The sequence below is a fragment of the Artemia sp. Qi Xiang Cuo genome, chromosome 9, assembly GCF_049724085.1.
Source record: "Artemia sp. Qi Xiang Cuo chromosome 9, ASM4972408v1, whole genome shotgun sequence".
Taxonomy (NCBI): Eukaryota; Metazoa; Arthropoda; class Branchiopoda; order Anostraca; family Artemiidae; genus Artemia; species Artemia sp. Qi Xiang Cuo.
In genome coordinates, this window is record NC_142802.1 from 19805674 (window position 1) to 19832149 (window position 26476).

A 26476-nucleotide genomic window follows, 5' to 3' on the forward strand; every position below is an offset into this window, starting at 1 on the left:
GTTTTATGTGTATTTTTTTTATTTGACAGTAGGTGGCAACGAACTGTAAGAAGTGACTCAATAGTCACTATTGGTTTATAAAACTAAAACTAAAAAAAAAACTAAAACTAAAAAAAAAACCTTATACGTCTAATAAAATCCTTAACATTTAAGTCTTAATCCGAAAATCTAAATCCTAAAATCCGTATCACAATTCTAAAAAAAGGGGAAGAAACCATTTAATATTTTGTTCCGTTGGTAGAATATAACCATACTCAATGAATTGTAATCTTTTTAATTTTTCTTCGTTGCTTGTTTTATGGAGTTTATCAAGTGAAAGCAAGGGTCCCAGTGCACGTGCCTAATATTGGACTTAAGGACATAGATTTATTACCTGAATAGATACCAAATATAATAGAAAGGTGAAAACAAGGGTCCCAGTGCACGTGCCTAATATTGGACTGAAGGGCATAGATTTATTACCTAAATAGATACCAAATATAACAGAAAATATTTGCAATATTGAAGTAACCAATTATTATGCAGCTGGCAAGAATGGTGGTGTCTCCCGGGAAACACGAAAAAAAATGGGAAGATTCTTTAAAAAACCTTAACTGACGGCACGAGAAAAAAAATGTATAGAACTTGCGAAAACCTATGCTGTCTATAGTCTGTTATAAGTTAAGAGGTCCACAGATTAATCTGATTACTACAGATTACTGTAGATTTAGTCAAAGTATTATTTAGAAACGATATATTATTCTCTAAGAATTTTTTTTTTTTTTTTACATTTTGAAATAACCGCCACAGTACAAAGCAAAGTCATTTAAGACACGGTGGCGGTTTTAGGGGGGAAGGGCAGAAGGACTTACTCGCCCCGGGAACAGAAATTTTGGGGGCAGAAGATTTGAAACAAATAATCTAACGGTTATAATCATTTGTAATTAATAAATTAGTAATTAATAAATAAACAAAAAATAAATAAATAATAACTATTAAATTAGGATAATAATAATTGAAAAATAGATTATCAATTAATAAAAGAAATAAAAATAAATTAAAAATCGAAAATTATTAAACAATACCAGTAATTAAATAAAAATAATAATAATTAGAATAAATCATTAATTAATAAATTGACAATAATTGTGTTAATAAATGAAAATTTTGTTAAAATTTTGCCTGAAATTTTTTGGGGACAGGGGGGGGGGGGGCTAATTATGATTTTGCCCCGGGCGCAAGAGAGGCCAGAATCGCGACTGTTAAGACATGACTTGTGGATAGCTCATAAATTTTTAGAGTGACATAAAAACAGTTCCTACTGAAGAATAAAGATAAAATATAATAACAATAATAATAGAAAAGGAAATTAACTACCAATCATTTGTGCTTAAATTCCTGGTCTTCACCAGACAAGGACTAATCATAGCTTCACTGGTCCAAGAATTCCAAAAATGCTCGGTTACCTAAAATTAGGAAAAATAGTAACTTTAGATTTTTTTATTTACGTAAGAAATAATCGTAGCAAAATTCGTGGCGTCATTAGTTCGGACGAAGTAAAATTCGTCCGTGAAGATTTGTCGCTAGTCTTAGAAATTATATGATCATTAGTTGTTAAGTGGGTTAGCTCACATAACAGATAAGAATTATACAGACGAGTTATATATTATTTATAACAGTTATATTTTATATCGCAAGCTATGCTTTTTTTTGTATGTCATATATTTAATTCTTAAACCACACAAACAAAAAAAAAACAAACAAAAAACATACAAACACCCCCACAAACACAAACACAAAGGAACACCTGATGAAACTAAAATTATGCCCAAAGGGGCTTGGAAGTTATACCCCGTGGCATCTATCATGCCAAGACATCGAGAGCAGGGTACCTAGCCTCGGCGTAACCTAAGTATCGATGATTAATTCTAACAGTGGTCAAGTTTCACTTCTGCAACCACATTTCACGCCACTCCATGGCAAAATGTGTTCAGGTGGAAGGCTTTTGTTTCGCTTCAGAGTTGAAAGACAGTTTAAGCCGGAAAAATTGTTTTAAATAAAAAAAAAATATCATTTAAATAAATTAAAACTTGCTATGCATGCGCTGGTAAAATGTTCTATATTCTTTTTTAAAAGTAAATATTCAAAGTTTTTTTCTGGAACTTTTCTATGACATTCAAAGAAAATATGTCATTCAAACAAGAACCGGAATTATAACAATAACATCGCCCGGTAGTTTTAGCTTACCAAAATTTACCGTGCTCTTAAAACCGCGAAAATATAATTCAAATCATCGTAATTTTAGGGCACATTAAACAATTTTAGAGCTGATAATGAAGGCTTCCAACTAAATTAAAACCAGTATCCAAATTCTCAATTAGAATAAAACAAAAGCTTGAAATTCCCAGAAAACAATTAATACAAAAAAAAAGACTCAAATTAAAACAAACCAGGAATAAAAAGGTCAGATATAACGGAAAATTTGGGAAGTAACCTCAGAGCAAAAGGCTTATAACAGGGACTTTTCCCGGACAAAGGAATCAATACACACCAAAGCTATGCTAAAACCAAGGGAAATGAATTTGTTGACCTTAGAAAATACTTAAATATCTAAAATTCTGCCTTAACAATTCTGCATGGTAATGAATAATAATAATAATGAAAAAAATTATAAAAAAAGTTCGCAGTAGCTAAGATTTAATTGTGAATAAGAGTTTAGGACCTAGTTATGAAACAGTTTTAGACGACCAGACAATGCACCTTCTTGTGTATTCTTTTGGGTATGATAGAGTTTTGCTAAATGCCTACTGGTGTAAAATGGTCTGACTTTCAGAAAGGGAGACCAGCAGATTTCTTTCCAGTGGTGCATAGATCTTATGCTTTAAAAAGTAAACATAAAACTAACATTTCGTGGAGCATCTGTTGGACTATTTTTTTGTGCTTCCTCGGTAATTTTCTCTATTTCTCTCTTGTGTTTAGACCCGTTCCCGACAGGTACTTGAGGATTTGTTTCTGAGAGCGCACAATATTTAAGGTCGGAGAGGGTAGAAAGATTTGTTTGTTTGTTGTTGTTTTTTTAATGCCAAAAGCATAAATTATATGAAAAATTATACAAATATGTAAAAATCTCCATCAAGTGTTGCTTACCAGCAATAACCTTATAATAACTAACTTTAATATTGGTGGCCTTGCTCTTCACATTTATTCGTGCAAAGTAGTATACTTGTAACTAGCTCTCTTGCTTGTTATTGACTTTTTGAATAGCAATATAAACCCTCTCAGATCAACAGTCAAGACTTTGCTACCCTTTCAGAGGGGTAATACCATTTTGAACAACCGTCACAACATCCAAAAACATTTATATAAGTTTATATAATAGTAATAAGTATATAATAGTTAAGAAACAGATTTCAGCTATATATTTGCACTTCAGGGGGTGGGGATAAAGCATAGCATATATTAAATACGTAACCTAACCTAACGCCTTTCCCCCTTTGTGTAGTTTCAATTTTAGAGGCAAAGGCAAAGGAGGTCGTCCCCAAATTGGGTGAGAGGAGCTCGTAAGGATAATACTTTAGAAACAAATTTGGGCTATATATTTGCACATTAGGGGGGAAGGGGGAGAAAAGTATTTGGACAGTGTGAAGTTAGAATAAAACTTCATAATATGCAGAATAATTGTAGCTAAAACCTTTTTCATGCAAAACCGCTATACTTTACCCCCACCCCCAACCCCTAGTGTGCAAATATATAGCCCAAATTTGTTTCTAAAGTATTATATTTTTATCATGTTTTGGTATATCTCATCAGGATTAACCAAACTTCATTTCTCTAATGCGTACCGAATAATGCACAAGTACCTTCGTAGCAATCATTAAAGGCCAAATACATAGTATTGCTTACAGGGTAGAAAAACCAATAGCAGCTCGGTATTTTATTCTAAAAAAAGAACGTTTATAGATGCACTCTATAATGGATTCCTAGAATTGTCAATCGATTACGCACACAGGGGGAGGGGGTGTTTCGGGTCTCTACCATAGCCCGGCAATCCCAAGATTTTTATGATTCGTTCAATAATTTCTAATACTTTTCCATGGAATTCTCCTTTCTGGCGTTTTTCGAGATTTCACCAGTCCCGCCAAAATAAATTCCGACGCATCTGCCTACCATCGACAACAATAATACATTATGAGTTTTTACAGTTTAATACCCTGAAGAGATTACCTTTGCTGGGAGCACATTCTATGAATTAGCTAACCATCAAACTATTCGACAAGTATACCACCGTTTCCTCCTAAATGTGGGCTGATCCATAGTTGCCAGATGTGGCACACTTGCGTCATTTTTAGAGCATTTTTCGGGTGTTTGCACATTGAATTCTTAAAATAAGCGGATATTTCAAGGCATATTTAATTGAAAAACTGCACCGTTGGTGCTCCTTGGCTTGAAAAACGATGTCTTAGATGCATTTTTGCTTTTATAGTTGCCCAATCTTAAGCATGGCATCTGGCTACACTCAGCTGATCAGCACGCGCTGGTTGAAGTACCAGAAAATACTCTATCTGTCTTTACTCTAGCAGACATTACACCGGAAAATTCCTCGGGAAGTTCTCACTGAGATCAGTACGTATACGTGTATAATACTAGCATAGTTGCCACGAGTCGCCACGACAAAGAGCTGCTGAAAAGACAGAAGGATTTTCATGTACTCAAAAGAAGCTGCTGATGTAGGAGATCTACAAGGACATAAAAAATCTATCTAGAAGAAGTCTTTTGCACCGGATTACAGACGGAGCTACTTCTGCCTTTTGTCTCCCAGCTAAAATGGGACAATCATAGCACTGTTGCCAGAGAAGGAGGCACGACGATGAGCTTCTGAAGACAGAAGGGTTTTCATGCACTCTAGGCAAGGTACTGATGTAGGAGGTCTTCGAGGATATAAACAAACTTTCTAGAAGAAGTCTTTTGCACCAGATTATAGTCGGAGTTATTTCTGTCTTTTGTTCAGCTAAAACAGGACAACTGTAATTAACCATAGGTCTGCAAGGATTCAAACTTCAAAAATCAGCATACATTTTTAGGCATGCAAGTAGGGGGATCATCATATCCCATCCCATAATGTCAAGATTTTTCTTAGCGTCGTATATTTTTGGCGTAAGTCACCCTCTTTGGCTTCTTTTATCAATACCCTCCTTCGCCCCACAAAACGCGTTTCCCTACGGTCCTGCATTCGCACCAATAAGAAAGCACAGCAATGGATTTAATTTAATTTTAGAACTATTCAAATTTGTCAAATATTTGAATGATCAGTCCCAGACGAAGATATCGATCTAATTTTAGTTGGCCAAAATTATATAAGTAGACGGAGACAAAATACACACATACTAGCAAATGAAAAAAAAATCACGCAGAAAACATTCAAGCGACAGTAGGAAAATATTTTCACCTTAATACAAGGCCGTATCCAAGTGACCAAGTTTGGTCCCCCCCCCAAAAAAAAAAAATCCGGCTCATAAAAATTAACAAAAATGTACGTAACTAAATTTTTCATGCTTTGACAAATGAAACTCAGAGAGGAAAGAAAATAACAAAATGAAAAATAAAATCAAAAAGGGCGAAAAAACGAGAATTTTGTCAGCCAGTGGCGAACCATGAAGAAGAAGAAACAAGCAAATATTTCGACAAGGACCTCCGCCAAGTGTTTTCACCCTTTTTTATTTTATTTTTCATTTTGTTAGTTTCTTTCCTCTCTGAGTTTCATTTGTCATGTATAGCCAGTGTGGTCTAAGAATATATTTGTTCATGCTTTTTGTAGTTTTTTTGTACCCCCCCCCCCCCGAACAAAAATCATGGACGTCCTTGGCTCAATAGAGAAACCGATCCGAAAATCCAGTTTTACATCAAAACATTTATTCTTCAAAATCTTAAATGTTAATAACAGATCCAAACCTACAGGTTTTGATACAAGTAGCATCTTTATAGTCGACAAAGAGAGGGACCACAGTGGAATGGAAACACCTCTGGCAATGTCTTAATTGATTCAGACAATACCAAACTGGATCTCTTGTCTTCACAAATCCGTCAAAATTGAAAAAGAACAGCGACACGATCTCATATATTTGTGAAAACCCCAAAAGCCATTTTAATTGCTTTGATCCTAGTGGTTACTTTTCAGTTATTTCAACTACTATATTATACATCGTTAGAAATATTTCAAAAGATTCTGGTTTATGAACTATGGCAAAGGTGAAATAATGTCTGAATGGTTGTTTATATACACATAAGTTTATATTTGCTCATTAAGTTTCAAATTTAAACATACATAACTTAATATGTAAATTCGACTGCAAACTTCTTTCCATGAAATGAGCGAAACGAAAAAACTTCAGAGGGCCATCACCTACCTCTCTCCAAGTCCCATTTTTTCTTTAATATCCTTTTTTACAGAAAAAGAAGGTCTTTTCGTTAAGTTAGTCAAAATGGAACCCTTTTTTCGATAATACCTATGTTCTTTTTTTTATAGAGATCGCATTTTCATATTTTCCATAACATTGCGGGATATAGAATCTCTGGTTCACAGAAAATGATGTCAACGACGTTTGTAATCAAATTTTAGCCCTAAAAACCTTTAAACCTTTTAATTAGAATTACCAGTATTCAGTGTACCTAGAGAATTAAAGAAATTTTAGTGAGATCAATACGCCCATGGGAGGGGGGGGTCTGAGGGAATATGGGCTCAAAACCCTCTATCCCTCCTACGAAGGTCTCTCTTCTCACGTGATCCCTTAAAATCAACTTCAATGCTTATTAGAAACCCCCAATTACGCAATGACTATGAGAATGTCAATGCATATTTAAGTATGTATAAATATAACTTTACTAATGGATAATCCCCACAGCCACGTGCATAGGAGAGGCGCCTTTGTGCCCGCACCACACCCCAAATCTCGATTACTTTTTCATTTAGTTTACATAATTTGTGGGTTTCTTTCGTTTTCCCTAAACTTCCCTCCATCCGTACCCTAAGCATTCTGCACTTCCTTAACACCCTCCCACAATAAACCAGCATTGGTTACGCCAGGCAACTGCTATTTTATTGTTAAATTATTGTTATTATAAAGGACACTGTAATCCTTAACAAAAACACAACTTCTAGAACTGAATAAACAAACCTTAATGCAATCCATGATTAAATTCGAACAAACAACACCTTTTTGAGTCTCACATTAAACTCATACCATAAATAATTCTCTTTACACCGATATAGACACACTTGAACATTAAATACCACCAAAATTGACATTAGGTGTTTAGCCAACACAAATTCCATAAGCCCATGAAATGTCTCCATTACAACGGCTGTCCCCCGGAAAAAAATAACTCTCGGCGCAGAAGAGATGATTCCCCCTTGTTTCCCATATTGAATAGCCACTGAAACCCTTAGAAGGGGAGAATGAGAAGCCTTTGTTAATGTGTTGAAGGCAAATAATATTCAATGGGAAAACTAAAAAAACGCTGATTAGACAATAAACAGTTTTAAATTGGAAACATGAAATACTCTTCCCCCTAGCAGAAAAGAGTCGGTAACTGGCGGTTAAGGATTCGGTGGTTTCCTATGACTAATAGCAGGCACGTACACGTGAATCTATTGAGGGGAGGGGCCGGTTCACCAAAACCAAAAACAAAAAATGAGATGATTTTCTATAGCTTTTTGTTGTGAATTTACCAAAAGCTCTAAACAGTAAAGAATTGGAGGAAAATAGAGGGTGGGGAGAACAAAGAAAATTTTGATATTCCGAGCCGGGATCCGGATACCCCCCTCCGCAAGCAATTGATCATAAATGTCAACGTTATTAGAATAAGTAAACATAGAAAGTTACGCTTATACTTGTTTGGAGACGATATAAAGGTATGCAGTTTTTTTAAATTATTAAAAAACAAAACTAAACGAGCCTTACAATTCAGCACATCTCATATCAATGAAGGAAAATTTAACGGAAAATCTACTACTGAATCGGATCGAACTCTAAATCTAGTTTTAAGACATGCATTTTCCAGTAATTTTCAAATACTCCATGACGTCTATATATATATATATATATATATATATATATATATATATATATATATATATATATATATATATATATATATATATATACATATTTCAGGTCCAAATTGGATAACAGAGAAGATATACACAATAATAATAATTATAAAAAAAGTAGTAAAAAAAAACAAAAAACAGCGAACAAACTTGTTTCCGTTCAGAAACGGTAAAGCTTCCAAATTGCAACCAAGAAGAAAGCACAAGGAGCAAAAAACGCGTTATAAAAGCGGTCAAGCGTTTTCTTATCAAAGCAACCCTTTACTCTACTCTGAAGAGAAGTCCATAGGAGTAAGGGGTGCCAACTTTCAACCACCTGGTGTTGACTAAATCTCAGAACACTATGTACGCCACGCAGTTCTGCCATGCTTGACAGTTCCTGCCAAGCTTAGCACACTTCCGGCACATCTGCAGCCAGTACCTAGGGTGAGTGATTTCTGAAAGTATGCGCCCCTCGCATAGGGCTCTCTCTCAGTTTCTCCTTTAATACATTGATAGTGAGTAATGGTATTGAACGAACTGATGTACAGTATGGGAGCCCAAGGTACTTAAGCACCGCAGAAACAGGGATATTAACAGAGCGTAGGTGACGTAGTCAAGTGTAATTTTGATTGGTACTTATTAAGAATCCGGTAAACAAGCGAGAAGTGAAGTTTCGTTAATGCTAATGAAATAAAACAAAATAGGATGAACATATAATAGTTAAGAAACAAATTTGGGCTATATATTTGCACATTAGGGAGGGGCGGGGGTAAAGCATAGCATATATTAAATGCTTAACCTAAGCATGATACCATTTTTTGCCCCTTCATCCAAAAAACTAACGTTTAAATCTTTTTCACGGAGTAAGCAATACCTCACAAGGCAGCGAAAACCTGTTTTTCATAAAGCATCTTCGAGATTTCGATGCGGTCTTTCCCGCGCGTTTACCAGATTCTTAATACGTACCTATTGATTTTATCAACAAGTATGACCCCAGCATGGAGCTGAAAATCTCAGCGATATCTAAGTATCATTGTGATCGGTCAAAATACAATATTTTAATTAGTCAAACAAACACAAACAACTCTCAAGAAAGGAGCTGATTGTTTTCCCCGAGGACATTATGCAACACTCCTGGATCGAAAATAGAGTATTTTCAATTGGTAGAAAAACTAACAACCAAACTGACACCGATGCCAAGATAAATTATCTAGTTCCAGTTGTAGAACAAACGCATAAACGACACCCACTTTTTCAACAACAATCCGGGTAGCTAAGAGCCTGACATCATCTCACGTGATCATCAATGATATGACTACCACTAAGATCGGGTATTAAACCCAAAAGTTGTCATATCACCACTGCTCACTCCCACCAGTTTATTAAATCGTAAAATCATTATCTTTTTCGACTCAGTCAAAAGCGAGCGCCCTCAAGGGATCTAGCAGTTGAACCTGACAGATTTGGGCATTTTCCCATTTTTTGTTGTTTCATTTGGATTTCTTTTTTTTCTCTCCAAGAATTCCAATCCAAATACATAACTGACGGGTGGCAACTCAGTACGTGACGAGGTGAAGTATCAATTTTGCGGTCTTAGTACAATATCATAACAAAACCTGAATACTGCCATCTAAATAAACACACAGAAGAAAAATTACTTTTAAAAGAAGCGAAACCCACCAATTTCACCTGCCAAATGCAACTTTAAAACATAACTTAGAAGGCGAAAACCAAGCATCTGCTTGGCGGACAACAAATGTGTGGTTTTCGCCCCATACCCGCGATGTGGTAACGATAATCTTGTGCTACAGTTTTTTACGGTATTTGAAAATAAGGCTGTATTTCAAAATAATTTCCTGAGATTTATAAGTTATTTGCTTTAAGATGATCCGTGAGCCTTTAGGGTTGCTCCCACCCCTTCCTTTCAAGATTTCTACTGGCATATTTTTAACTTGTTTTTTCATATAATCCATCGATCTGTGCGTACACACTCATGGGAATAATTTGACCATGAATACAATTTTTGAGTTTGTTTCCTCGAAAGGTTTCAATTACCTTGCTTTTAGCCCTTTTTATTCCAACCACAGACATTCGCAGGAGCCCCTTCCTCCAGATTAAGAGCATCGTATTTTCACGATTTCACAATAATTCCCTGTTCTTCCTAGATAATCAACCTGTTTTTGCCTAATTTCTAATTCTATCCCCTCCCCAACAACAAGTTTTACCTCTTGAAAAAATTCATAATGAAATGTCTGGTTCCTACTTAATAGCAGTTATTATTAAAATAAATAATTCTCAATTCTTTTAGAAACTTTCTTGTTTAGTATCATTTTTGTCATAAAACGACAACGCAACAAACGGATAAATCTATTTCGGAGAGAGGAGAAGGGGGCTCCAATTGTGAGTTTTGTTTTGCCAATAGATTGTCCCACACATTCAAAAGGAGTGGATTTAAAAGGGAAAAGTAATTAAACGAAGAGACTTTTCAAATAGGAAAACTACACTAGGTGTAAAAAAATTTTATATATTTATATAATTTTTTTGAAAATTGAATAAAGTTTTTTTCTCACTCATTTTCATTAAAGCAAAAATGACCCTTTATTTGAAAATTTTCGCTTTAACTTTGATTTCATTCTTAAATGCCCTCAATAAATGCTTAAATGCATCTACAAAGCTTCTATATACGCATGTGTGCATATATACGTCTACAAAATCAAATAGACTGAAATATTTGATCAATCCTGATTCAACAGGGTCTAAAATGCATCTATAAAGCTTCTACATACACATGTATGCATATTTAAGTCTACAAAATCAAATAGACTGAAATCTTTGATCAATCCTGATTTAACAGGATCTAAAATGCATCTACAAAGCTTCTATATACGCATGTGTGCATATATATGTCTACAAAATCAAATAGACTGAAATCTTTGATCAAACCTGATTTAACAGGGTCTAAAATGCATCTACAAAGCTTCTATATACGCATGTGTGCATATATATGTCAACAAAATCAAATAGACTGAAATCTTTGATCAATCCTGATTTAACAGGGTCTGAAATGCATCTACAAAGCTTCTATATACGCATGTGTGCATATAAGTAGAGATGACCCTAAAGCTCCCACGATTCACCCCTGCTGCCACCTACAACTTTTTTTACATAATTTATGTCTGTTTGTTGTCAGTGAGAATGAAAAAACAGTAATTTTGTCACTTTGATGGATGTTTTCTTGGATGGTTATGTGTGTTGGTCAATTTATTTGATGTTATTCATGGATGTCAACAGTGATTTATTTATGTTTTTATGGTTTTTATCAGTGAGAATTTGAAAAACAGGAACTTTGTCACATTTATGGACGTTTTTATGGTTTTTGTCAGTGAGAATGAAAAAACGGGAACTTTGTCACATTTATGTCTGTTTTATGGTTTTTGTCAGTGAGAATGGAAAAACAGGAATTTTCTCACTTGAAAAAACAGGAATTTTCTCACTTTTATGAGTTTTCTTGGATGGTTATGTGAATTGGTCAATTTATTTGATGTTTTTCATGGATGTCAACAGTAATTTATGCCCTTTTTTATGGTTTTTGTCAGTGAGAATTTGAAAAAACAGGAACTTTGTCACATTTTTATATGTTTTTATGGTTTTTGTCAGTGAGAATGGAAAAACAGGAACTTTGTCACTTTGATGGATTATCGAGTCTAATGGGGGTCAAGGTCAATCGATCTGTTGTTGTTTGGCCACGTGTAATGACATGAGGGTGATCTACATAATCGGTGGGGGAATGTATTGATTTACGAAAGGGGAATTAAGAAACAAACATGGCTTCTTTGTTGTTTGGCTAACCTAACCTGAGAAATTGATTGCGTAATCGATTGGGAATTATTGGTTCATAAAGGGGGAATTAAGAAACAAACATGGCTTCTTTGATCTTTAGGCTAACCTAACCTGAGAACTTGATTTACATAATCGCTAGGGGAATTATTGATTTACGAAAAGGGGAATAAAGAAACAAGTATGGCTTCTTTGATCTTAGGTCTGAGGGATAAAAGTTCTTTAGGTCAGAGAGAAAAATTAATATTCTATTTTTAAATAGGGCTTCATTGATCTTTAGTGTCAGGAATTAGAAATGACAACACTTGTTATCTTGGAATTATGCGGGAGTCTAAAGAGATAGAAATTCTATTTTTAAATACGGCTTCACTGATCTTTAAGTCGGAGAGATAAATTGATATTCTAACGAAATCTTAATAGTGTAGCTAGGAACATTTATGAGATGAAGAGATTAACGCGGGAAAAGGGTTTCCTAGAAATTTCAAATGTGACAGCGCAGGGATGCCAAAACAATAGGAACACGCTGAAATTACGTTTAGGGATTATTTGGGCGATACCGTTTTAGCCATTTTAGGGAATTATTTCGGCGAAACAGTTAGAGACATTTTAAAAGATGATTTTAGAAGAGGATTTGAGGGTGAAACTCTGTGGTCGTTATAATACACAAGTTCCATTTGAACAGTGTCGTGAGGTCCCCTACCCCGACCCCAAAGGGTTCCGATCCCCCAAACCCAACCCCCAAGGGTTCCAATCCCCCAACCCCAACCCCGAAGGAAGCCCCGGTCTTCAAAGGTTCCCCAAGCTCCCAAAGGGCCCCCTCCGGACCCCAAAGGTCCACCGGACCCCCAAAGGCCCTTCCCCGGTCCTCAAAGGTCCCCAAGGCTCCCAAAGGGCCCCGGACCCCCAAAGACCCTCCCCGGGCCCCCAAAGGCCCTCCCCGGGCCCCCAAAGGCCCTCCCCCAGCCCCCAAACGTCTCCCAGGCTCCCAAAGGACCACCCGGCCCTAAAGGGCCCCCCCAGACCCCCCAAGGACCCCAAGCACCCCAAAGGCCCCGGAGCCCCCGTTTTTTTATACTTTTTATCGCTTTATTATATCTTTTCAGAACAAGTTATTTTGTTAATGTCCATCCTAAACCCATTTTACAAGTTGCCTTAAAGGGCCCCCAGACCCCAGGACCCCCAGCACCCCAAAGGCCCCTGAGCCCCCATTTTTTAATACTTTTTATGGCTTTATTATATCTTTTCAGAACAAGTTATTTTCTTAATGTCCATCATAAACCAATTTTACAAGTTGAAGTACCCATCCTTTTCCTCACAACTGTACTATACTGATTTTTGAATGCTCCAACACCAAGCAATACTTTTCAATGGCATTTCAGAACAAGTTCTTTTCTTAATGTCCATCCTAAACCCATTTTACAAATTGAAGTACCCATCCTTTACACCCACAACTTTACTTTACAGCTTTTTGAATGCTCCAACACAAAGCAATACTTTTCAAAGGGCATTTCAGAACAAGTTCTTTTCTTAGTGACCGTCCTAAACCCATTTTACAAATTGAAGTACCCATCCTTTTCACCCACAATTTAGTTATAGGTAAGAGTTTGAAGTTTTACCTTAGAGACTTAGCTTAGAGTTTAGTTTGGTTTAGTTTTAGTTAAAAGTTTGGAGGTGTTTTTCTTAGCTTAGACTCTTAGCTTAGTTTTTGTTAGAGTTCTAGTTTAGTTTAGTTTTAGTTAAGAGTTTAGAGTTTTTAGCTTAGAGTCTTAGCTTAAAGTTTTAGTTTGGTTTAGTTCTAGTTTAGTTTTAGTTAAGAGTTTAGAGTTTTTAGCTTAGAGTCTTAGCTTAAAGTTTTAGTTTGGTTTATTTTTATTTAAAAGTTTATAGTTTTTTTTATATTAGAGTCTTAGCTTAGAGTTTTTGTTAGAGCTCTAGTTTAGTTTAGTTTTAGTTAAGAGTTTAGAGTTTTTACCTTAGAGTCGTAGCTTAGAGTTTTATTCAGAGTTCTAGTTTAGTTTAGTTACAGTTCCGAATTTAGAGTTTCAGCTTAGAGCCATAGCTTATAATTTTACTTAAAGTTGTAGTTTGGTTAAGTTTTAGTTAAGAGTTTCGAGTTTTAGCTTAGAGTTTTTGTTAGAGTTGAAGTTTAGTTTAATTTTAGTTATGAATTTGATGTTTTACCTTTGAGTTTCAGTTAGAGTTCTAGTTTAGTTTACTTTTAGTTAAGAGTTTAGAGTTTTTAGCTTAGAGTCTTAGTTTGGTTTAGTTTTAGTTAAAAGTTTAGAGTTTTTTTTAGCTTAGAGTCTTAGCTTAGAGTTTTTGTTAGAGTTCTAGTTTAGTTTAGTTTTAGTTAAGAGTTTAGAGTTTTTAGCTTAGAGTCTTAGCTTAGAATTTTATTCAGAGTTCTAGTTTAGTTTAATTACAGTTCAGGAATTAGAGTTTTAGTTTACAGTCATAGCTTATAATTTTTCTTAAAGTTATAGTTTGGTTAAGTTTTAGTTAAGAGTTTCGAGTTTTAGCTTAGAGTCTTAGCTCAGAGTTTTTGTTAGAGTTCTAGTTTAGTTTAGTTTTAGTTAAGAGTTTAGAGTTTTACCTTAGAGTCTTAGCTTAGAGTTTTAGTTAGAGTTGAAGTTAAGTTTAGTTACAGTTAAGAATTAAGAGTTTTAGCTTAGAGTCGTAGCTTAGAGTTTTACTTAAAGTTTTAGTTTGGCTAAGTTTTAGTTAAGAGTTTCGAGTTTTAGCTTAGAATCTTAGCCTAGAGTTTGTTGTTAGAGTAATAGTTTAGCTTAATTTTAGTTAAGAGTTTTATGTTTTACTTTTGAGTTTCAGTTAGAGTTCTAGTTTTGTTTAGTTAATAGTTCTATGTTTTACCATATAGTCTTAGCTTAGAGTTCTAGTTTAGTTTATTTTTACATAATAGTTTAGAGTTTTAGCTTAGAGTCTAAGCTTAGAGTTTTTGTTGGAGTTCTAGTTTATTTTAGTTTTAATTAAGAGTTTAGTGTTTTTATATTAGTGTCTTAGCTTAGATTTTTTGTTTATTTTATATTATTGTTTATTTTTAGTTTAGAGTTTTAGCTTAGAGTATTAGCTTAGAGTTTTTGTTAGAGTTTAATTTTACTTTAGTTTTAGTTAAGAGTTTAGAGCTTTTTTTGTTAGAGTTATAGTTTAGTTTAATTTTAGTTAAGAGTTTGATTTTTTAACTTTGAGTTTCAGTTAGAGTTCTAGTTTAGTTTTAGGTAATAATTTAGAGTTTAACATATAGTCTTAGCTTAGAGTTTTAGTTAGAGTTCTAGTTTAGTTTAGTTTTAGTTACAGTTCAGAATTTAGAGTTTTAGCTTAGAGTCATAGCTTAGAGTTTTACTTAGAGTTATAGTTTGCTTAAGTTTTAGTTAAGAGTTTAGAGTTTTTAGCTTAGAGTTTTTGTTGAAGTTCTAGTTTAGTTTAGTTTTAGTTAATAGTTTAGAGTTTTAGCTTAGAGTCTTAGCTTAGAGTTTTAGTTAGAGTTGAAGTTTAGTTTAATTTTAGTTAAGAATTTGTTGTTTTACCTTTGAGTTTCAGTTAGAGTTCTAGTCTAGTTTAATTTTAGTTAGAGTTTACAGTTTTTTAGCTTAGAGTCTTAGCTTAGAGTTTTAATTAGAGTTCTAGTTTAGTTTAGTTTTAGTTAAGAGTTTAGAATTTTAGCTTAGAGTCTTAGCTTAGAGTTTTTGTTAGAGTTCTAGTTTATTTTAGTTTTGAGTTCTAGTTTAGAGTTTTAGCTTAGAGTCTTAGCTTAGAGTTTTTGTTAAAGTTGTAGTTTAGTTTAGTAATAGTTAAGAGTTTAGAGTTTTAGCTTAAAGTCTTAGCTTAGAGTTTTATTTTAGTTTATTTTTAGTTAAAAGTTTAGAGTTTTTTTTAGCAGAGTCTTAGCTTAGAGTTTTTGTTAGAGTTCTAGTTTAGTTTAGTTATAGTTAAGAGTTTAGAGTTTTTAGCTTAGATTCTTAGATTAGAGTTTTAGTTTAGTTTAATTTTAGTAAAGAGTTTAGAGTTTTACCATAGAGTCTTATCTTAGTGTTTTTTTTAGAGTTCTAGTTTAGTTTAGTTTTAGTTAAGAGTTTAGAGTTTTTAGCTTAGAGTCTTAGTTTAGAGTTTTTTTGTTGCAGTTCTAGTTTATTTTATATTTTTAGATTAGACTTTGAGTTTTAATTATAGTTCTAGTTTATTTTAGTTTTAGTTTCGAGTTTTAGCTTAGAGTCTTATCTTAGAGTTTTTGTTAGAGTTCTAGTTTAGTCTAGTTTTAGTTACGAATTTAGAGTTTTAGCATAGAGTCTTAGCTTAGAGTTTTTGTTAGAGTCCTAGTTAAGTTTAGTTATAGTTAAGAGTTTGGAGTTTTACCTTAGAGACTTAGCTTAGAGTTTTAGTTAAGTTTAGTTTTACTTAAGAGTATAGAATTTTAGCTTAGAGTCCCAGCTTAGAGTTCTTGCTAGAGTTCTAATTTAGTTTTGTTTTAGTTAAGAGTTTAGTGTTTTTAGCTTAGAGTCTTAGTTTAAAGTTTTTGTTGAAGTTCTAGTTTAGTTTATTTTTAGTTTAGAGTTTTAGCTTAGACTTAGAGATTTAATTATAGCTATAGTTTGGTTTTAGTTAAGAGTTTAGAGTTTTAAGCTTAGAGTCTTAGCTTAGTTTTATTTAGAGTTCTCGTTTAATTTAGTTTTAGTTAAGAGTTTAGAGTTTTACTATAGAGTCTTAGCTCCGAGTTTTAGTTAGAGTTAAAGTTTAGTTTAGTTACAGTTAAGAATTTAGATTTTTAGCTTAGAGTCATAGCTTAGAGTTTTACTTAAAGTTATACCTTGGTTAAGATTTAGTTAAGAGTTTCGAGTTTTAGCTGAGTCATAGCTTACAGTTTTTGTTAGAGTTCTAGTTTAGCTTAGTTTTACTTAAGAGTTTAGAGTTTTACCTTAGAGTCTTAGCTTAGAGTTTTTGTTAGAGTTCTAGTTTAGTTTAATTTTAGTTAAGAATTTTATGTTTCACCTTTGAGTTTCAGTTAGAGTTCTAGTTTAGTTTACTTTTAGTTAAGAGTTTAGTGTTTTACCTTAGAGTCTTAGCATAGAGTTTTAGTTAGAGTTCTAGTTTAGTTTAGTTTTAGTTAAGAGTTTAGAATTTTAGCTTAGAGTCTTAGCTTAGAGTTTTTGTTAGAGTTCTAGTTTAGTTTAATTTTAGTTAAGAATTTGATGTTTTACCTTTGAGTTTCAGTTAGAGTTCTAGTTTAGTTTACTTTTAGTTAAGAGTTTAGTGTTTTACCTTGGAGTCTTAGCTTAGAGTTTTAGTTAGAGTTCTCGCTTAGTTTAGTTTTAGTTAAGAGTTTAGAATTTTAGCTTAGAGTCTTAGCTTAGAGTTTTTGTTAAGAGTTCTAGTTTATTTTAGTTTTAGTTAAGAGTTTAGAGTTTTTGGCTTAGAGTCTCTTGCTTAGAGTTTTTGTTGAAGTTCTAGTTTAGTTTAGGTTTAGTTAATAGTTTAGAGTTTTAGCTTAGAGTCGTAGCTTAGAGTTTTTGTTAGAATTCTAGTTTAGTTTAGATATTGTTAAGCGTCTTGAGTTTTACCTTCGAGACTTAGCTTATAGTTTTAGTTTAGTTCAGTTTTAGTTTAGATTTTAGAGTTGTAGCTTATAGTCTTAGCTTAGAGTTCTAGTTAGAGTTGAAGTTTAGTTTAGTTATAGTTAGGAATTGAGAGTTTCTTGCTTAGATTTATAGTTTAGAGTCTTTGTTAGAGTTCTAGATTAGTTTACTTAATAGTTTAGAGTTTTATCATATAATCATATATTAGATTTTTTTTTTAAGTTTTAGTTTAGTTTAGTTTTAGTTATGAGTTTAGAGTTTTTTAGCTTAGAGTCCTAGCTTAGAGTTTTTGTTAGAGTTCTAGTTTAGTTTAGTTTTAGTTAAGAGTTTAGAGTTTTTACCTTAGAGTTATAGCTTAGAGTTTTAGTTAGAGTTCTAGTTTAGTTTAGTTTTAGTTAAGAGTTTAGAATTTTAGCTTAGAGTCTTAGCTTAGTGTTTTTGTTAGAGTTCTAGTTTAGCTTAGTTTTAGTTAAGAGTTTAGAGTTTTTGTTGAAGCTCTAGTTTAGTTTAGTTTTAGTTAAGAGTTTATAGTTTTAGCTTAGAGTCTTAGCTTAGAGTTTTTGTTAGAGTTTTAGTTTAGTTGTTTTTTAGTTAAGATTTTAGAATTTTAAATTAAATTATTATATCATATTTTTATTTATGTTTTAAGTATAGTTTAGTTTAGTTATAGTTAATAGTTTATAGTTTTAGATTATAGTCTTAGCTTAGAGTTTTAGTTAGAGTTACTTTTTAGTTTAGTTTTACTTAAGAGTTATAGCTTATAGGTTTAGCCTAGAATCTTAGCTTAGAGTTTTAGCCTAGAATCTTAGCTTAGAGATTTAGTTAGAGTTGAAGTTTAGTCTAAACTAGCATAACCACAAAATTACACAATATTGTATAGAAATACCAAAACCATAGGTTAGATTAGGTTAGAGGTTAGGTTTCTCCACGTTTAAGTTAGGTTAGATTAGGTTCGCGAACCATGAGCGCACATCCTAAGCAAACCTAATCTAACCTAACTTAAACGTGGAGAAACCTAACCTCTAACCTAACCTAACCTAATCTAACCTATGGTTTTGGTATTTCTATGCAATTTTGTGTAATTTTGTGGTTATGCTAGTTTGGAGTAAACTTCAACTCTAACTAAATCTCTAAGCTAAGATTCTAGGCTAAACCTCTAAGCTATAACTCTTAAGTAAAACTAAAATAAACAATAACTCTAACTAAAACTCTAAGCTAAGACTCTAAGCTATAACTATAAACTCATAACTATAACTAAACTAAACGAAACTTCAACCCTAAATAAAACTCTAATCTAAGACTTTAAGGTAAAACTCAAAACTCTTAACTAAAACTAAAATAAACTAAAACTCTAAAAAAAACTATAAGCTAAGACTCTAAGCTAAAAATATAAACTCTTAACTAAAACTAAACTAAACTAGAGCTTCAACAAAAAATCAAAGCTAAGACTCTAATCTAAAAACTCTAAACTCTTAACTAAAACTAAGCTAAACTATAACTCTAACAAAAACTCTAAGCTAAGACTCTAAGCTAAAATTCTAAACTCTTAACTAAAACTAAACTAAACTATAACTCTAACTAAAACTCTAAGCTATAACTCTAAGGTAAAATACAAAACTCTTAACTAAAACTAAACTAAACTATATCTCTAACAAAAACTCTAAGCTAGGAATCTAAGCTAAAAAACTCTAAACTCTTAACTAAAACTAAACTAAACTAAAACCAACAAAAACTCTAAGCTATGATTCTATGATAAAAATCTAAACTATTGAGTAAACTAAACTATAACTCTAACAAAAACTCTAAACTACGACTCTAAGCTGACAACTCTAAACTCTTAACTATAACTAAACTAAACTTCAACTCAAACTATAACTCTAAGCTAAGACTCTAAGCTAAAACTCTAAACTCTTAACTAAAACTAAAATAAACTAAAACTCTAAGGTAAGTCTCGAAGGTAAAATTCCAGACGCTTAAATATATCTAAAATAAACTAGAACTCTAACAAAAACTCTAAGCTACGACTCTAAGCTAAAAATCTAAACTATTAACTAAACCTAAACTAAACTAGAACTTCAACAAAAACTCTAAGCAAAAGACTCTAAGCCAAAAACTCTAAACTCTTAACTAAAACTAAATTAAACTAGAACTCTAAAAAAACCCTAAGATAAGACTCTATGGTAAAACTCTAAACTCTTAACTAAAATTAAACTAAACTAAAACTCTAAGCTAAGACTCTAAGCTAAAAACTCTAAACTCTTAACTAAAAGTAAACTAAACTAGAACTCTAACTGAAACTCAAAGGTAAAACATCAAATTCATAACTAAAATTAAACTAAACTTCAACTCTAACAAAAACTCTAAGCTAAAACTCTAAACTCTTAACTATTACTAAACTAAACTTCAACTTTAACAAAAACTCTAAGCTTAGACTCTAAGCTAAAACTCTAAACTAGAACTCAAAACTAAAATAAACTAGAACTCTAACAAAAACTCTAAGCTAAGACTCTAAGCTAAAATTCTAAACTCTTAACTAAAACTAAACTAAACTATAACTCTAACTAAAACTCTAAGCTAAGACTCTAAGCTAAAAAACTCTAAACTCTAAACTAAAAGTAAACTAGACTATAACTCTAACTGAAACTCAAAGGTAAAACATCAAATTCTTAACTAAAATTAAACTAAACTTCAACTCTAACAAAAACTCTAAGCTAAGACTCTAAGCTAAAACTCTAAACTATTAACTAAACTAAACTAGAACTTCAACAAAAACTCTAAGCTAAAAACTCTAAACTCTTAACTAAAACTTAAGCAAACTATAACTTTAAGTAAAACTCTAAGCTATGACTCTAAGCTAAAGCTATAAATTCTGAAATGTAACTAAAGCTAAACTAAACTAGAACTATAACTAAAACTCTAATCTAAGACTCTATGTCAAGCTCTAAACTCTTAACTAAAACTAAACTAGAACTCTAACTGAAACTCAAAGGTAAAAAATCGAACTCTTAACTAAAATTAAACTAAACTAGAACTCTAACAAAAAAACTCTAAACTCTTAACTAAAACTAAACTGAACTTCAACTCTAACAAAAACTCTAAGCTAAAAAGTTGTAGGTGGCAGCAGGGGTGAATCGTGGGAGCTTTAGGGTCATCTCTACTCATATATATGTCTACAAAATCAAATAGACTGAAATCTTTGATTAATCCTGATTCAACAAGGTCTAAAATGCATCTACAAAGCTTCTATATACGCATGTGTGCATATATATGTCTACAAAATCAAATAGATTGAAATCTTCGATCAATCCTGAGGGTCTAAAATGCGGTGGCCAGCGTTTATCCCCCCCCCCCCGCGGAAAATACCCCCGTTTCTTCGTTACTTTAGAAATAAATTTGGGCTATAGATTTGCACATTAAGGGGGGGGGGGGGTAAAGTACAGCGGGTCTGCATGCAAAATGTGTTTGGTACTATTATTCTAAATATTAGATAGACAGATAGATAAGTATATTTTAAAGCCAAATATACGTAAAATAAAATAAATGAAAGGCAAAAATAACATAAACTTTGATCAGCGATCATCATAAAACACTTAAATGAAACACTATATTAATCTAATAATAGTGCTTAATACTTGGAAAAAGGGTCATTGAAAAAAAAAATACTTAATGTTTTGAAAAAACACTTAAATGAAACATTACATTTACTTTAAACTCGAATTTTTTGATTTTTTTTTTTTAGTTAACAAAATTTCCAGATACCTCGCTATGCTTCTGCAATTTTTAGTGGGCATATGCCTAGAAAGAATTGTTTTCTGACTTCAAACTGTCCAAATACTTTCCCCCCTCCTTAGGTGCAAAAATATAGCCCAAATTATATCTTTTCCATATGTTCTGTCACTTGTCTTTGTCTTGTCTTGCGCTAAGTTGAAAAAACCGGTTAGTTCTCGAGTTTTACACAGCGTAAACTTGAGTGAGTGGCGCATAATACACAAGTACCAAAATTCCTTCCCCCTACGGAAATTGAAAAAATAAAACTCAAATAAATTCTTAAATTTGGAAAGCCTTATATCCCAAGGGGAGAGGGGGCAGGGTATTTTCCGGGGGGGGGGGGGAAACGCCTAGAACCCTAAAATACATCTATAAAGCTATATACATATATATATATATATATATATATATATATATATATATATATATATATATATATATATATATATATATATATATATATATATATATATATATATATATATATATATATATATATATATATATATTAATATGTCTAGAAAATCATATAGATTGAAATGTTTGATCAATTCCGATTCAACAGGGTCTAAAATGCATCTACAAAGCTTCTATATACGCATGTGTGCATACATATGTCTACAAAATCATATAGTCTGAAATCTTTGATCAATCCCGATTCAGCAGGGTCTAAAATACCTATAAAGCTTCTATATTCGCATTTGTGATTATATATGTCTACAAAATCATATAGACTGAAAGTCTTTGATCAATCCTTTTACAACGAGATGTAAAATATCGACCTTTCTTCTAAAATGCATCTATAAAGCTATTGGATGGGCTAGTTTTAAATATGCTATTTGAATGATTTGGGGCCCTTATCCCTAGACTGCATGAATAACGTCTCCGCTAAGGCACGTTATTTGGACAATTAGGACGTTAGGATGGCTAACTTGAAATTCTGGTCTGATGCCACGTGGACCTGTGGGGGAACAAAAGGCATTGAAAAGGTAAAAGACAAAGAATACGGCATTGGATTTTACAATCCCTACCAGCGGTGCTGATCTCCGTTTCATGACCCTTCAGTCAGGAAGTGCAATGGGGGGTTGGAGCCAGCCATCCTGTGCTTTCGCAAACCTTCCTGTTCACCATCCCGTAATTTTTCCAGGTGGTCATTCAGAGCTGGGTCGACTCTGACTGAGCTTACAGAGTCACGCCACTGACCCCCGTTCCAGACCGAACAACCAGCGACGCCAGGACTTGAATCCCTGTCCCCACGAACAAAGGGTCTCAAGTCTAGCGCGCTAAACATTCGACTAGGACAGGTCTAGGGTCACTCTTTACTAGGTGACCCTATTTCCTTGACCGGGATGTGAAAAAAATGGCAGTATCTAACTATTCCATAACATTTTGAGTTGTAAAACATAAAATCGCGAAGAAAGGAAGAAAACGAGGACAATTAACAGCCAGTGAAAAAATTTTCACTGGCTCTTAATTGTCCTCGTTTTCTTCCTTTCTTCGCAATTTTATGTTTTATCATGATTAGCCAGTGTGGTCTCAAAAATTATTTATTTTGAGTTATGAGTCCTAGATAAATTAAATCAAGGTATTTTTTTCCAACATCCAGGAGCCATAGTAAGCAAGAGCAGGCCAAAAATTTTGATAACAGTGGTTCTTCCTAAGCTCGTCAAAATCCCCCAAAATAGGCAAGATATAAAAAGTATACGCAAATATTACTAAGTTCGTAAAAATCTTAACATTTATAAAGGGGATATTTGTAAAGTCCTAACCCCCCCCTCTAAATACGTGCTAGTTATAATAAGCGCACTGATTACCTTTAGGTATCCTATTAGGAATGAACTCACTCGTTTCCAAGATGTACGTAAGAGTTCCTCCAAATTATGTAGTTTTCCTAAACACGAAGGTTTTTCCCCGACCTTCTAAGATGTGACAGCATCAATTTTGATCCAAAATACTTCAAAATCAAATTATTTCTTCAGGCATAAACCAGAGATGGTTTATCTCTGGTTGGTTTAAAGCAAAGTTGTTTATTGGATGTCTTATGACATTCAAAATTTAATAACTGGCAACTGAGCTTTCAGAGAAAAAAAAATAATTGGAAAACGCATAATAGCGATAAACATCTTAAAAAAAGACAAGATGCCTAGAACTAGAATGACAAACGAAAGGAGAAAATATTCAGCATTTCATACCAAAGATTTTCCAAGTTCTTTTCAAATTGGAAAACGCTCAATTGATTTTATATTATTCAAAAGCTTCATCATACCGAATATATATTCGTGGTAACATTGGAGAGGGCTCATTCGATCGCAAATTAAAGTTCTAGTTCTCTTTCAACTGTCTAAACCAATCAAAGAGCAAAATACAATCCTTCAACACACAATAACCTGCCAAATGCATGCGGATCCCTTGCATTTCAGACAGTACCACCTAGACCAATAAGAATCTTGGGGGAAAACACACAAAAAAATATCTTAAGAGCCAAAAGAGATTATGGAAAACGGACTTAGATTCGCTTATGGTGGGGTATAAATCTCTATTTTTAAAATATATCAAACCGCGGCCGAACTCGTGTTAAGTAGATTAACAAAAAGTAACCCAAATGATAAAGATTATATGAGAAAAATGAGAAGACAGAAAGTAAACTTTTAATGTTACTTAGAATAATTCAACGTTCAGATTTACGAAAGAGCAGTGGCGTCAATTCCTGATAATGAAGGAGGAGGCGTATTTTTAAAATCTATTCAGACAATTTTGTTGTTCTTCAATTTTTGTCAACGAAAATACCCAAAAAAAGGCTTTGCGATGAATATACAAAAAAAATGTGTTCTTAAAAAAATAGGAGAAAAAAACTAGATCTCCTCCTACCCGAATTTACGTCAGTTGTAATGTTGCTTAAAGTAATGCTTAAAGGTGATTTTGTTTACATTAACTTCCAGTGTATTAACTAAGACCTAATCAAGTAGACGAAAAACAAAATCCAAGAAAATTGAATTACACTCTTAGCTTGTGTGGTATACAAAGCTCTCTTTCTTTGGATCGATTCCTAAGAATATTTTCCCGTTACAACACCCTGAAAATTTCCGGAAACTAGAAACATTTCATGCTCTATCTAGCTCAAGAGAATAATAAAATAAAGAATCGGAAAAAAAGCTAAATCTAATTTCTCTTATTAATTTAACAAATTCTGAAGTGCAATAAAAAAAAATTATATTTTAGTGATGTAGTTTTATTCCAAAAAAAATAATAGACCTGAAAAATACGAATCTGAAAAACTGACAGAAAAATACTAAACTAAGTTATTTTAAACATAATAAATATGATATTATCAAAAGAAAAGATTGCCTTCTTTGGGGGGGGGAGTCAGAAAATTTTATTTAAGGGATAAAGCTGTGTTTCAACACAACAAAAGTATATTTTTAGGCCGCTGTTTTATATTTTACAGGGGGAGGGGACGTCCTTCGAGCAAATCTTGGGAAGAGGGCATCCCCTTTCCTGTGCGAAGTTACCGTTTATACAAGCGTAGGTAAGAGTTTGTTAGTACGATAAAGGTTCTCAAAAGAGACAAATTTACGGGACTTTGTAGCAATCTAGCCATAAAAAAAAGTTTCAATTTGACTTCGGATGAATCAATATTCAATACCGAATAAATTTCACTAGGCTAATCATTGCCACTTGCTCCAAATAATTCCCCCAGAGAAGTATTTAGTGCAGGGTTTCTAGGCTAGGGTTCCTCAGAAATATTTCAAGGTTTAGACGTACTTCCGTTCGTTTTCTATATAGTTTACTCTATTCCAATTAGCTGATCCTTTATTATTTTACTTTGTGCATTTAAAAGTATTATCCTACGGAGGGGTCAGCGGATTTCATCTTCCCGGTAAAGGTGTCCTTGAATTACAAAACCACAAACTTAGTGGACTGGGACTGGGTCCACCGGGTTGGATACCAAGCTACCCAACTGGGGCTTTATTTTAATGAATTTCAGAATGTATCTATTATTCCAATGTAACCTATCATTTGTCATTTACTGCGTACATTTGAAAAAATAAAATTCTACGAAAGACTCCACAGCCTTCATCCTACCGGCTTAGGGGTCCTTGAGCAAAGAAACGTAGAGAATCCTGCTTTATAAAGTCTATGTCATAATTATTCAAGATCGTATTTTACTCGAGAGGACATTTGAAACCCTCTACTCCATATTTTCTTTTATAATTAACGGCAAATATTAACTTTAGACCAAAAAATGAGTCCAAAAATAAGTTCCACGCCAACCAAAACAGAATTTTGGCTATTCGTTTATTTCCAAAGAAAAATCTAAGATAAAGGCATTTCAACGAGGGTAACACCTAGCATATAAAAATTTAATTAACATTTTATTATCATCATTAATTTTTCTTTTTTTATCATTCAACTTTGCATTTTTATTTTTACGGATTCCTACCACTTTAATTACTCACAATATTACTTGATTGATTCACACTGTCTTTAAACAACAACTTAGTGCTGTATATGCATCATTTCTAATGCTTTCACGAAACATCTACAGCAATCTAATTTGCGTCAAAGAGACACAGAAAGGATTGGCATTATTCCGGAAAAAACCTTCAACGCAAACCAGTGTTTGGCCCTTGACAGATATTTCTAAAGGATCGGAGTTGGAATTTCAACTTTGTCTATAAATAAATTGTAGAAAATTGGACTCCAACAACACCAAATGAGAAACAGACGCTAAGAAAATTGCACCTCACAGATCAGCTGAAATGTTAAACAAAAAATAAGTCTCAGCAAAAACGACAGGAGAAAACACTAATTGACTTATGTTTGCCAAGGACAAAGTATAATACGGCCTAATTTTTAGTGCCCGTTTGTTAGGAATAAGATTAATTAGACATTATTCTGAAGTATCATGGACAATGAAAATGAAGTCTGGTAGATTTAGTTGGTTAAGTGAAAACTTACAAAACCAAATGTACAGGGTCGTATCGAGGATTTTTTTTAGGTAGGTGGGGTACATTTTTTTTTTTTGGGGGGGGGGGAGGGGGTTAAAAAAAAACTTGATAAAACGCATCAAAATTTGTTTATATTCATTTATGTTATGTTTTTACGAGCCGAACAAACATTTTGGAGGGGGGGGGGGTCAAATCCCCTAACCCCCCTGGTGACGGCCTTGAATGTGTATATTTTTAAAATTATGAAGAATAGAAAATTTAACTGT

At 33.1% G+C, this 26476-nt stretch overlaps 1 protein-coding gene across 6 annotated transcripts in view; it reads right to left on the reverse strand.

Moving 5' to 3' along the window:
• Positions 1-26476, reverse strand: part of LOC148948416 (uncharacterized) — a 121719-nt gene that overhangs the window by 63948 nt on the left and 31295 nt on the right. For 4 of the 6 annotated variants that reach the window (XM_089094342.1, XM_089094341.1, XM_089094336.1 and 1 more), the window contains exon 2: positions 1357-1445. In XM_089094342.1, coding sequence (XP_088950468.1) covers positions 1357-1363 — 7 coding nt within the window. In that variant the 5' untranslated portion in view covers positions 1364-1445. Of the gene's footprint in view, positions 1-1356; positions 1446-7151; positions 7262-25718; positions 25741-26476 lie in introns of those variants that run through there. The other 2 variants (XM_089094340.1, XM_089094339.1) reach the window with 2 other exon arrangements.